Genomic DNA, 14,020 nt, shown 5'->3' with positions numbered 1-14,020 from the left:
AAATTAGTACATAATTATAAAATCATCTATAAAGTAATTATTTAGCACAAAATCCTATAAGTTTATATAACAAATATACAACTGAAGAGCTATAAGGACAGAAATGTATAAAATAAATACCTAAGGAAGAAACAGTGGAGCTACACAAAATATAGAAATCATATATCTATGACATATTTGCTTATGGCTCTATTTTGTGTATTATTTTTAACAGAGAAGTTTCATTTGACTCATTTTCTATCTTATTGGTATCAGACTGCTAAACCACTAATAATCCTAATACTGAAGGTGTAGAAACTCCATGAGGAAAAGAGGTAACCTTACATCAGGTAGCTTTTCTACAACCATAGGTATGGTACAAAAATATGTTCGTAATATACTTAGAAGTTATTAAGAAATAACATAGAGGTAAAGAATGATATCAAGAACTTCTAGTTAAAAACAGTAGAGTGAAGTTATATCAAAGAATCTCCTTTCCAATACCTAATAAAATGAAGGGGGAAAAATGTACTGGTTAAGTGCTAGTACTAACACCAAATTTAAAACATAGTGACTCAGAGCATCCTCATCTTTCTCCTCTTCTTACTTGGACGGAGTAGAAATCACTGATGAGAGAGGTACAAAATGGTGGAAATAAACAATTACAGCAACTTTCTGACAAACATAAAGATTCCAGCATACTATGCTGAATTAGGTAACAATGTGAAACCTAACACAATCCTGTTATAGAAGCAGGACAGAACGGCCATATAATGGCCACTACAAGTGCCTGTTTTAGAGTTCATTCTAATAAAAATCTCAGAACCACAAAGACTAATCATTCCAGATGAGGTTCCTACTTTCTCCCTCAACCTCTGACTAAAAGTGAGTATAATAAAAAAACCTGCTCTCATATGGTATCTCTTTGGGGTCACAGATAAAGTATGAAGTTAGTGAAGGGAGATTTATTAACACTACATCAGAGAAAAGAGAACATCATCAGGTCAGGGTTGCCCACATAAAGCCCTAGCAACATGCGGAAAAGAGCACAGTGATTATGCAAACACATATAGAAAATAAAAAAATAGAATCACAACATAAAGGGGGAAAAAAAATCAGAGAACCCATTCAAGAAAAGAATACACAACCAAGTTGTCCTTCAGGTATAAAGACTATAGACATGATTCCTAAACATGCCAAACACAGAAAACATGGTGCTAAAAAGCCTTTTTTTGAAAAGTCCTTCATGGTAAAATCTAGCCAGTTAAGGATAAACCAAAATAAAGAACTCAAAAATGGAGAAGCTATGATACAGGAGGGACAAAGGCTTCGAATCCACTGAAATACAGAAATGAGACTAACAAGTGTGATAATTATAATTACAGAACAGCATGTAAATAGAATCTTTGCTAATGTGATGATTAAAAAAAAGCAAATCTGAAAGCAGGGAATAGGGAGGAGACAGCAAGAGTGAGAATTCTTTTTCTTCAGAGCAGATTAATATATATTGTTTTAAATCAAAACACAAAGTTAAATATTCTGTTAATGTTTTCATAATGCTTTTTCATAATTTTAGAGAAATATTTTAGGAAATAATCCTGCATAACTGACAAAACATTTATATAATTTAAGCAATTCTATTTCTCTTATTTATTTTCTCCTGTAAAATTTGGGTAAAATTAGTTTTTATATTTTAAACACAGCAGTATAATATGACCCTATTTTTAGAAAATAATATCTGTGAATGCACTCACCCACCCACCTTTTTTTTATCAGAATGTATGCACAAAAGTGTATCCGGAATGACAATCACATAATTTTAATGATGATTATTTTAGGGGGGTTTTGGGTAATTTTTCTACATTTTCCTATGCATTTTTCTGTATTATTTGAATTCTTCATCATGAGTATATATCATCCTTATAAAAATAGCAACATTATTCTTCAAAAAGGAAAGGAAGGAAGAGAGAATGAAAAATATTAGAAACAGAAATAAAATGAGACATTTTCAAGGTTCCCTCCAGTACCAGAATTACAGGAACTTGCTAACGACTAAGCCACACAGAGAACTGGGGGAAAGGGGAAGCAACATTAAACTGAATTAAAATTCTGAGCTTACTGAAAAGAATTATCAGTTATTACAACTGAAACATAAGCATGTAACAAACATGATGACTTTACCTTTAGCTAGTAAAAATGTGATCCAAGAGACTTTTAGCACCAACATAGAATTTATTTCAGTAGATATCCTAGTAAACAAACAGAAAGTAGAAAAAAAATCACAATGACAGTTTTCCAACTACACCTTTTTTTTCCTATTTTTAAATTACAAACTGGAGTTGATCACATAATAGAATACAGTCCATTTCAAATGCACAATTTACACATTAATTTAATCTGCCTGAATTCAGGTAGTGTTTTTACCAAGATATTTATATTTTCCCACAGAGTAGTATATATGTTTTTTTAAAGAAAATATTGACTATTTCAATTCTAATCTAAAAATATGCACAGGAAGTGGTATAATATGACATACTTGGTTTCCAATTAATACCTTTCTGCTCTTTGTTTTCTAATTAAAATCAACACTGTGAACAGAAAAACAGAGGTTTTTGTGACTCTACTTTACCAATTTATACCTTCATAAATTTCATGTCATTCTCTTCCTAGAATTAACAAGTGGAACAGATTGATAGAACTAATAAACATACAATTTCCCTTTGTATCACTCATCTTCAGTATTACCACTTCAATGGGGCAGAAAATCTCACACTACTCATTCTGTTTTCAAAAAAAAACTCTAGAGCTCTTCCAATAGTATAGTGTTGGAACATGTATTGTACATTTCAAAAGAGTATTTGGAAATTTTAATATAGACTCATACTTATTCTTACACAAAACTATGCTCTGAGTCTTAGTTAATTAAATGCCTGTAATAGAGTCTCAATAAAGACTTCATCAATGAATTTGCATTTTTCTCAGAGTTGGTGAAATGTTACACTGAATCAGCTTCAACCTTACTAGTTCTCCCTTGAAGTAAAAGACATGTATTTCATACCATTTTCTTTCTGAAAAAATAAATAATCTGCACAGGGCTTAAATCTATGAACTTAATATATGAAACAGCATGAAATAATCAAACTAAGCCAGAAATTATCAGCATGTTTGGGATTATTCCAGAAAAATCTTTTTAAAAAACCAAAAAGTGAAAATTAACATGCTCTGAAGTACTTACGAACTGCTGGGTTGTGCCAAGTATATAAGTTCACATGTCCTAAAAGGAAGAAATAATTATATTAACATCATGGTTTTGTAAAAAATTACCTTTTAATTTTTTTTGTAACTTAGAAATTAATTTTATCATGCTTTATTTATCTTAAGGATACTTTTTTTTAAAGTACAGTATTATAAAACAAAGTTAAAGCAGATTTTTCCAATTTATTTTGACATGACACACATCACTGTAATATCTAATTACAAAAGGATTGGAGTCCACATGTGCATTTGTAACTTGGAAAACATTCTGTAATTGAATCTTGACCTGGTTAGAATTTCAGGTCAGGTCATAAAAGCCTAACTAACTAAGAGTCTCACTGAAATAACACAACTAAAAACTACTATAAAACCTACTTATTTAGGACAATGACTTCTAGAATGGGGGAGTAAGGATCCATGCAGGTCTGGTCCCCGATATAATAATTGGTAAAAGTATTTTAAAAAACCATTTAAGGTCTCTGGAAATTTTCCTAAGGGCATATGGCAAAAAGGGAAACATTTCTTCAAGAAAATCTACTAAATCTTGGTAAGAATAATGACAGACTGTGGAATTCAAAGCAAAAGTTTTTCTCCTCTCCTCCAACTCAGCATAACAAAGCTCTGCCCCTGGAAAGTGTAGCTAAGACACAGGGCTCCTCTCTCCCCAGCTCCCATCCCAGAACTCTCTCTCTGGGAAGAACAGGCTACCAGCATTTCTCATCAATCCCTGTCCATGCTGCAGTAGGTCTCTCCCAAGAAAGAGAAGCTGAGGGGTCTGCAGCTCCTGTCCTCCACCTATCTCCCATTCATAGGGTAAAGTTTTACTCTGGGCACAACAGATCAAAAATACTGACTTCTCTTGCCCCAGCTGGCTCATAGGACAGAGGTTCCAGCCAAAGGCAATCTGAGAAGACCAGGGGCTATCGCCTCTTCTTGGTGCCCTACTCTAAAACAGAGGTATCACTCCAAGAAAAGCAACTATTGCCCCCACCCAGACCTCCCAAGCCGTGGCACAGAAGTGGTGCCTAGGGAAAGGCAGGTCCTAACAACAGAGAACCTTGAGCTCTCCCCAAGGGAATTCAAGGCTGAGAGCACTGTTGAAAGCAATATAGATTTTAGTGGAAGTAAGAGGAAGCTGACTGACTTATGAAAAGAAAAAAGCTAAACCCTAGATCATTCAGGCGAGAATTAGGGAAAGATTAGCTAAGAATAGCTCTCCAGGTATCAGAATAAGCCTCAAGGCTGGTCTCCTAGACTACTCCTGCCAAGGGTGCCAAATTTTAATTGGATTAGACTGTGAAGCAATTTGTGACCCAGAGCATTGTCAAAAACAATAAAGCAATCAGTCAACAATTAGTGGGAGGTAACAACTAGGTGTGATATCAGCAGAGGCAGTTAGCTTGACAACAGGGAAAAAGATAGTCAAAGAGAACCCACTAAAACCAATGTCAGCTCAGAGTGACTGTGCACATGCCCAAGGCTACATTAAGGAGCAGTATCAGAGGCTATATACATTGTGGGAAAAATAAACCTCACTGAAATGGTACAGCTAAGTCACTAAATAAATAAACAGGAAAACAGCAACAACCACAAGTCCCAGGAGAGAAAAGCTCCCAGAGTTACTACAAGGTTATCAAAAATGTCTAGTTTTCAAAAATAAATATAAAATATGCAAAGAAGCAGGAAAGTATTACTTCTACATAGGGAAAAAAAGCAGATAATAGAAACTTTATTTAAGAGAACCAAGACATCAGACTTAACAAAGACTTCAAAGCAGTTATTTTAAATAAGTTCAAAGAACTAAAGGAAATCATGCTTAAAGAAGAAAAAGGTATGCTGACAATGTCTCATCCAATAGAGGATATCAAAAAAAAGATAGAAATTATTTTAAAAGAACCAAATGGAAATTTGAGTTGAAAAGTACAATAACCAAAATAAAAAATTCACTAGAGGGGCTCAGTGATCTGAGCTGGCAGAAGAATCACTAAACTTGAAGACAGATCAAGAGACTATGTAGTCTAAAGAACAAAGACATAGAAGAAGAAGAAAAATGAAGAGGCTCACAGAAATGCTGGACACCAAAAAAAAACCCAATATATGTATAATGGGAGTACCAGAAGAAAAGGGGGAGAGAGAAAGAGAAAAAATACTTTAAAAAATAATAGCTGAAAACTCCCAAATCTACATGTCCAAGAAACACAACAAACTCCAAGTAGAATGAATGTTAAGAGATCCACACCCAGATATATCGTAGGGTAAATGTTGAAAACCAGAAATCTTGAAAACAGCAAGAGAAAAATGATCCATCTCATACAAAGGAACCCAATAAAATTAACAGATGACTGCTCAACAGAAGCAATGAAGATCAGAAAGCAGTGGGATTACATATTCAAAATGATAAAAGAAAAATAACGTTAACCAAGAATCATACATACAGCAAAACTATCTTTCAAAAGTGATGGTGAAATAGCTTCAAATAAAAACAGAGCATGTGTTGATAGCAAACTCACCTTACCAAAAATACTAAAAGAAGTTTTTCAGGCTTAAAACAAGTGACCCAAGACAGTAATTCACATTCACATGAAAAAACAAAGAGCAATGGTAAAGGTAATTATCGTATTATGAGAGATCGTATAACTACATATTTCTTCTCCTTTCTTCTAATTGCTATAAAAAGCAACTGCATAACGCAGAATGTATATATTGTATTCTTGGGCCTATAACATATAGAAATGCAATGTATTCGACAACAGCACCACAAAGGAGGTGGGTGGGGTCAAAGCTTTACTGGAGTAAACAAATGACACTAAATAGTAAATCAAATCCACAGAAAGAAATGAAGAGGAAAAGAAATGGTATATTAAAAAGTTGATATAACAAACTCTATTAATATACACTTACTCTCCTTTATACACTCAACTACTTTAAACGACATATAACCCAAATATCTATAAATAGATGAATGGATAAATAAAATGTGATAGAGTCATACAATAGAATATCATTCCATAATAAAAAGTAATCAAGTTTTGAAACATGCTACAACATGGATAAACCATGAAAATATGCTAAGTGAAAGAAGCCAGTCACAAAAAATATGTAGATCAAAAATTTATATAAAGAAACCTACTATGTTATAATAAAAAGCAGACAGTAATCAAGAGGGAATTTTTACAATTATAGAAAAGTTATTTAATGTCAGATGCATTGTTTTATATCATGTTGTAATTTGCTGTAACTCAGAACAGAATGTTACCATACAGTAAAGACAATTACATTCAAATATAAACCTGTGCTTTCTAATATGGTAACCACAATCACCTATGGCTATTGAATACCTGAAATGTGTTTGGCTACTCCAAATGAAGTCACGCTGCAAATGTAAATTACGTACCAAAATATTCAAAAATACTTAGTATGAGAAAAAGAATATAAAATATCAATAACTTTTTTATTGGTTTCATGATTTCCTACTGAAATATAATTCACATAACAAAATTCATCATTTTCAAGTGTAGAAATTCAGTAGTTTTTAGTAAATTCATTTTGTAACCATCACCACTATCTAATTCCAGAATATCTCCATCACCCCAAAAAGAAATCCCACATCTATTAGCAGTTACTTTCCACTCCCTTCACTTCCCATACTGTTTATTAAGCAGTATATGCTAGGAGGTGAGCTAACCAGTAACATTATCTTTCTTAATTCTTATAATTACCCTGCAAGAAAAGTATTATTATCTATATTTTACAAGTTGAAACTGAAATTTAAAGATGTTAATAAACATCTTTCCCTAGCTCAGTCAGCAAGTGACAAAATTAACATTCATACCTAGATCTGTTTAGCTTTTTAAAAGTTATCATAATCACTAAAGCACACTGCCATACATACATATAGTCTACCCTGAAATAAACAGGCTTTGGTATCACAGTTAATCTTCCCAATTGCTCTACAGAAGAAGGTACATGTAAGACAGAAAAAAATCTATCTATCTACTTCAAGGCCAATAAACACCAAAGTATCTCATATAACTGATCAATAAAAATTCTAAAGCCCTTTTACAAAGTCCTGAGTGAACTTTAAAAGGCCAAATCTGACTATGACACTCTCTAGCTTAAAATCAATGACTCTCCATCACCTGCAGTTCAAAGTCCAAGCTCCCTATCAATCTAATCCCTTCCTACTGTTTAGTTATTAGCAGTATCAAAGTAAATTACACTACTGCTGTGGCTTTGTACACATTTCTCTCTGCCTTTCTCCGTGCCTAGGATGCTCAGTCCCAGTTCCTACACACTTTGCTTGGTGAGTTTCTATTTACCTTTTAACTCCTCCTCAGACATTGCCTCCTTCCATAGTTTTTTCACCCCAGAATTATTCTTCTCACCCTTAAAAATATACAGTATTTTGCCCACTATATAATTTCTACTTCTTACAAATAATCCTCTACAATAGAGCATCAAATGATTATTGCACTTAATTTTATTAAAAAATATAATTTATTTATTTACTATAAGCTTCTTGATGATCATAGTGTCATATGATTTTGCACCCCCAGGATCTATCATACAGTGGGTACTAACAGTCACTTCGTTAGTGCTTGTTGTAGTTTAATTTATTTGCAGTGAAACAGCTAAAAGTATAGTTTCTTGAAGTATATTCCAAAAAACACTACTTCTTCTAAACCGCCATTGGGAATATAAGTCACAGCTTAGTCGTATAGGTCACATATACCTTCCACTCCCAACATGTTTTCTCTTTCTAAACATAATAGCCCTATCAGGAAGAATTTTAAATTTAGGTCACTCTTTCATTCAGAACTACAAGTCTTCTGGCAGAGAAGGCTAAAGTGGAAACTAAGCTTTAAGTTTATTAAAACGGATGAGAAACATGAAAAACAAGTAATTTTGTAGGAAGCATTCACAATGTATATGATTGGACAAATAAGAAAGTTAAGAATATTATGGGGACAAATCTAAGGTGTAATACTTAATAACTTTACTAAATATGTAATAGTTCCCAGACGGAATCTAATCATGAACAATGACATGAAAAAGCAGGGTGTAATATTAATAACATTTGTACTTTACCTTTCTAATTTGCTGTAGAGTGCACACAGTACATTATACTTCTTCAATAGTCTTGACATAACATTATCAACTTTGGTACTGGTATCAATTTCTTTTAGTAAGTCAAAGAATTTATAGACACTACAAAGGAAACAATAGAAAAAAGTGAATCCATAACTTAAAAAATTCATTTTGTTTCATTTTCAAAGCATAGATATTTCAATATAAAAGACTGTTAGCCCTACACCAAATCACTATTACATCCTTTGGAAGGTATTAATTTTTGCATTTTATCAGAATTTAAAAAAGAAAAAAAGCCTTCAACCTATACCCCTGAATCTACATACCTGTGCCTCTTCCACCTACTTATCATCAAGACCATAGGAAAAAAAAAATAAAGGTTATTACAGACACACACATATATTTCTCCCATTTTTAACCAGTAAAATAGTTTTATTTAATTTTTTAAAAGGTATCAATGTGAAAATTTCCCAAAGCTGGGAATAACATTCTAGAGCCCATATATTTATTTCTATATCTGTATGTTTTAAAATCGTAAGTTCACATCCATTCATCCAATTCCAACACAAAACCACATGGTTCATTCCAGTGTTTCCCTCTCCATATTTATAACTCTTCCTTGACAGTGAGAAACTTGGGATCCAGATATCTTTAATTTCCTTATTTAGTCAATCCCCTGGATGTAACTACTTTCCATCTCCCAAGCTACCAATTCCCCTACATGGGTGTCCTCTTCTCTTGCTCAGACTGACTTCCCATCCCCGACTGCCCCCACCCCTCCACATGGATACCTTCCTCACCCTGGTAGGGCTCTGACTCCTTATCCCAGACTGCCCTTACCTCATATGTGCCATGACTTCCTACACCAGCTGCCCGCACACCCTGATTGGGCACTGACATTGCACACCAAGCAGCCTGTGTCAAGAAGCATGCCCCCAGCTCCGCCCGGGTAGATGACCTCCTCATCCCACTTTGGCTCTAACATCCTTCTCTGAGCCCCACAGCTCTACCCCACTACAGATGCACACACCTACTTTCTGCACCCCACCAATCATCCAGGATTGAATTGTTGGGGAAGAGAAAAAGAAAACTGATTAAAAATTTTAAGTTCTTTAAATAATAACTCTAAATTATTCTTTATTGTTTCTATAAAAATTAACATTTTTGAAATATTAATACATATACTGTTCACTACTGAAAAATAGGGCAATAGAGATAGCAATCATCAACTGCACCTCCCACTCTCATTTCTAATCAAGTCTGTCTAAGGAATTATATCAAAGCAGCAAACCATACTATGGAGGAGTCACCAGATCCATCTATAGGCTGCCTAGCAACCTATAACCTGAGTTATAGTCTTCATTCCAAAAAGTGGGCAGCACCACTTAGACATCTATCCCGAGAACCGGAAAAATAAAAGCTTCAGCTACTTAGCAGTGGGCAGGAACACAAAAGAAGGTTATGAAAAGTTCTACTGATATAGAAGAGATTGGGGCAGCCACGACAAGCTTTGTGGAAAGGCAAATAAAGGAAGAATAGAAGTGATACAGAGTAGGCAGTCAGGATGTTGCATGAAAAGAGCCAATGTGCAGAGAAAAAAAGAGGAAGAAATCAACCTTAGGACAGCGTTTATTCCAGAACCACTCTCACTGCCAGTTTTTACGAGATACATGGTGATAACTACCTACAGAGCACCGTGAAAACTGTGAATTGTTACTACAAAGCCTTTTTTCCTAGGGATAACTTGAATCTCTATTCCTTCTGTAGCCCTCCTCTGAAGGAAAAAGAGGGCAGGAAGCTGAGAGGGAAAGAAGGCAGGCAGACAGGCATAAAAAGCCCACAGACCTGAAGGTACCTATGTATTCTACAGCAGTGCTCCCTGGATTGTTACTGGTCTGTAAACTGTTTACCAGTCCACAATTAAGTACAGAGATTGAATCGCACTTAAAAACTATTATCGCAATTTGACACTAATTTTATGCCTGCTGAATCTAATAATACAAAATTTGGCCCTATGTCTAGCATGATTTTATTTCATTTTTCTAATAATTAATTTACATTACATTTTAAAAAAAATCCGTCCATGATATATTAGAAAGAAACCAGTTCTTCACTGGACCATATTTAAGAAGCAGTGGTCTAGAAAACATTCCTGGATAGTTATCAGAACACTGAGAAACACCCTAAGAAAAGTTGTACCAAATATATTACTATATTTATTATAATGATATTATTTACATTTTATAAATGTAGTGCTGCTTTACAAAATATAGTGATATTATGTCCATTTTATAAATCAGTGCTGCTCTACACTCAGGGAAAAGTTTAGGAAAAACTTTACCAGAAAAATTCTTTCATCTTATAGATAAAAGATACAGACAGAACCTAGTAGAGTATCATAGTGCCTAACAGTTGGTGAGTTTTGTTTCCTTCCCCTTTTTTCTGGGCTGGGCAGGTGGAGAAAAAGGGTGTGTGAGGAGCCTAAAGAGAAAAAAGAGATCAAGACCTCACCAGGGCCTACGTTGTTACAGGCACTGACTCTATGAACTGTTTATTTCTCTATTCACTGTAAATTATTTAATCCTCATAATTCTGTGAAGTAGGTAATAATTTTCATTTCATAGATTAGGAACCTGGGGCTTAATCAGAAGAAGCAATCTGCTCCATGTCATATACCTTGTAAAATAAACCCAGTCTATCTTAACCCAAATATCCATACTCTTTCCAATCTTCTGAGGCCACTACATTTCCTGAATGAATGAATAAATTAATGTAGAATTTACTTACATACTTAGGTTATTTTTCAGCTATATAAAAAGAGATAAATGAATTCTAATTCAATAAGTTAAAAATACAAACACCAAGGCCTTTGTTTCCACATTTTATTTAGAGGTAGTAAGGAAAAGTGTTACCAAAAAATGCAATAATTTAATTTATCTCATTTACACAAAACCCTAATTATGTTTAATTTTAGATGGCTTTATCCAAAAACATACAGGTACTACTATCTTTTTGGTAAAAGTATTTATTTAATCTTACATTTTGTAAACACGCTGGAAGAGAAATGACTGGAGGTCCCAGAAGGCTCTTCTGAGTTGTTACAAACAAATTAGTAAACTCTTATGAGGCTTATAAGCTCAATACAGATATTAGTTAAGTAGTAACTGGGGCAAGTATTGTAGTGGATACTCAACTGAATATACAGTCTCAAAAAGTATATAATTATAATATCTGTTATATTCAACAACCTTAAAATTTAATAAATCTTAACTGAATTCCTTTAAGATAGACTCACACTACTTTTACAAAGAAGTTTTAATATATAATAAGCCTACTTCATAGATCCTTGCTTTTCTTGTCCACTTTATCAACAGCTACAATTAAGAAAGTTTACAGATAGTGAGAGACATAATGAAAATTTTCCCAGGATACAAACTGCTACATTTTTTTAAGAAAGTGCAGCATAAATACACCTTCATTAAGGCCTCCAATGGAGAACAAGAGTTCACTAGTTGACCTAAATGTGTGTTTTATTTAATTTTAGCATTTCTCACTAATTCCCTAAAGTCTATTAAAATAAAAGTTCGGAAATAGTTTTCTTTAATGGCAGAGGCCTATACTGATGTAAGAAATTTTACCTGGTTTCTATGCTTTTCTGCAGCTCAGTGAAAGTGAATGGCATCTCATCTAGGTCAACTGCCGCAATAAAGATACAGATTCCCCATAGTTCCTTTTTCTTTTGAATATAACCTTCCTGGGAACAAAAAAAAAAAAAAGGTTCAAATATTCATTAAATCATTCACATATGGGATACTGTGTTAAAACTGTATTATATGCAACTTTTTTTCTTATTCAGCATAACAAAATAAATCTGTTTCTAAATCTTTACTAGGGCATATAGTTAAGAGCATTTAATTCTATACTAAAGGAACCCTTAAATTTCATATTGTAAGGCCAAAAAAAAATTACTAGAAGGATCAAACAGTTAAATTACAACTTACTATAAAAAACCTAGGGGTCAGTCAGTTCTTTGAAGTAAGTATTTCCACTTTTCAAAAATCCAGTATCATCAAAGTCAAGTTAAAAGATTTTAGACTCCATAACATAAATTGCTTAAAAAAAAAAAAGCTTAATTTCTTATTTGATTGGCTTCTTTAGCTTTAATTCACTTGTTCTTTTATCAATCTATTAATTAATCTTTTCTAAACGTATGAAATTCTTATCTCTCAGTGCTATAATTGCTTTCCTTGTAAACTGAAAATTATAATACATATCTCACTTTGTAAGAATTAAATGAGGTTATATGTATAAAGCCCTTGGCATAATGCCTGGTGTATAATCAGTATTCAGTGAATGATGGCTATCACTATCATTTGAATATTTTTTTCATTATCATTAGAATACTGTTTCCCCTAAAAATATATATCCCTAAATATGTAAGTTTTGTAGGTAAAACGTGGATTATATTAAATTGAAAACAAAAGAAATACCAAATTATCTGATATTCTATTAAACAGTGAGAACTATTTGCTTACTCTTAATTGCAAATTACAACAGAGCTGAAAATTATGTAATGAAATTTTACATTGTTTGGAAATCTCAATTATATAAAAGTTTTAGGAAAAAAAGGATTATTCTAGATTATCAAATTTTATGGATAATACAAAGCTTGTCACTATGCAACTTAAACTATTCCTTTATCTTAGCTACTTAGGAAATAAATATTTTTAAACTTATATTACAACCATACACCCATTAGAATTGTTAAAATTAAAAAGACTGACAATCAAGGGTTGATAAAAAAAGTAATGGAACACTCAAACATTGCTGATGGAAATGTAAAATTGTAAAATCATTTTGAAAAAGAAGTTTGGCAAGTTTTTATAAAGTCATAAAAGTTTCCATAACACTTATTAGATATTTACATCCAAGAGAAATGGAAACTTCATACTTGAATACTAATAGCAGCTTCATTCATAAAAACCAAACACTGAAACAACCCAATATCCAAAACCAGGTAAAAAGATAAATTGTGGTATATCCATACACTGAAGTGTTATTTAACAATAAAAAGGAAAAGTACTAATAAACACAACATAGATAAATCTCAAAGTTATTACACTGAGAAAAAGAAGCCAAACACAAAAGGGTAAGGTACATGCTGTGTGATTCCTCTTGAATGAAATTCTAGGAAAGACAAAAACTAATCTTTCATGTCACAGAGTAGATCAGTGGCTGCCTGGGGACAGGAGTGGTGGTATTGGGGAATGACTACAAAAGAGAAGGAGAAAATTTTTTAGAGTAATAAAAAATTTCTATACCTTAATGGTGGTAATTACATGGTTAAATAACATTTGTAGAAAGTTATTGTTCATTTAAAACTGGTTGATTTTAGTGTATGCAAATTATACCTCAATAAATTTGACTTTGAAACTATACTATCTCTGAAACTGAACATACAAAGTATATGTTGCTTGACTGTTATAATGACTACGAAGTATGTTTTAATAAAATGAATGAACATAAACTCATATATGTATTTACATTAATATTGTCAATTTCTCAGGAATTACTAAGATGTAAAATGTTGTTTGTCTCTATAATAAACAACCTCCAAACTAACATGCTATCTGAATTTTTGTGCTTAGTTCTTATCATGTCATGTCTTATTTTGGTTTGCTTTTTCACTCTCAAGCTA

At 32.9% G+C, this 14,020-nt stretch overlaps 1 protein-coding gene across 1 annotated transcript in view; it reads right to left on the bottom strand.

The window, feature by feature from the left end:
* RB1 (RB transcriptional corepressor 1) overlaps positions 1-14,020 on the bottom strand; it is a 106,996-nt gene that overhangs the window by 70,331 nt on the left and 22,645 nt on the right. The window contains 4 exon segments of the mRNA XM_031466439.2: positions 2,161-2,228; positions 3,215-3,253; positions 8,323-8,442; positions 11,961-12,076. Coding sequence (XP_031322299.2) covers positions 2,161-2,228; positions 3,215-3,253; positions 8,323-8,442; positions 11,961-12,076 — 343 coding nt within the window.

The sequence above is a fragment of the Camelus dromedarius genome, chromosome 13 (genome assembly GCF_036321535.1).
Source record: "Camelus dromedarius isolate mCamDro1 chromosome 13, mCamDro1.pat, whole genome shotgun sequence".
Taxonomy (NCBI): Eukaryota; Metazoa; Chordata; class Mammalia; order Artiodactyla; family Camelidae; genus Camelus; species Camelus dromedarius.
This window is presented reverse-complemented; position numbering and strand designations above follow the sequence as displayed.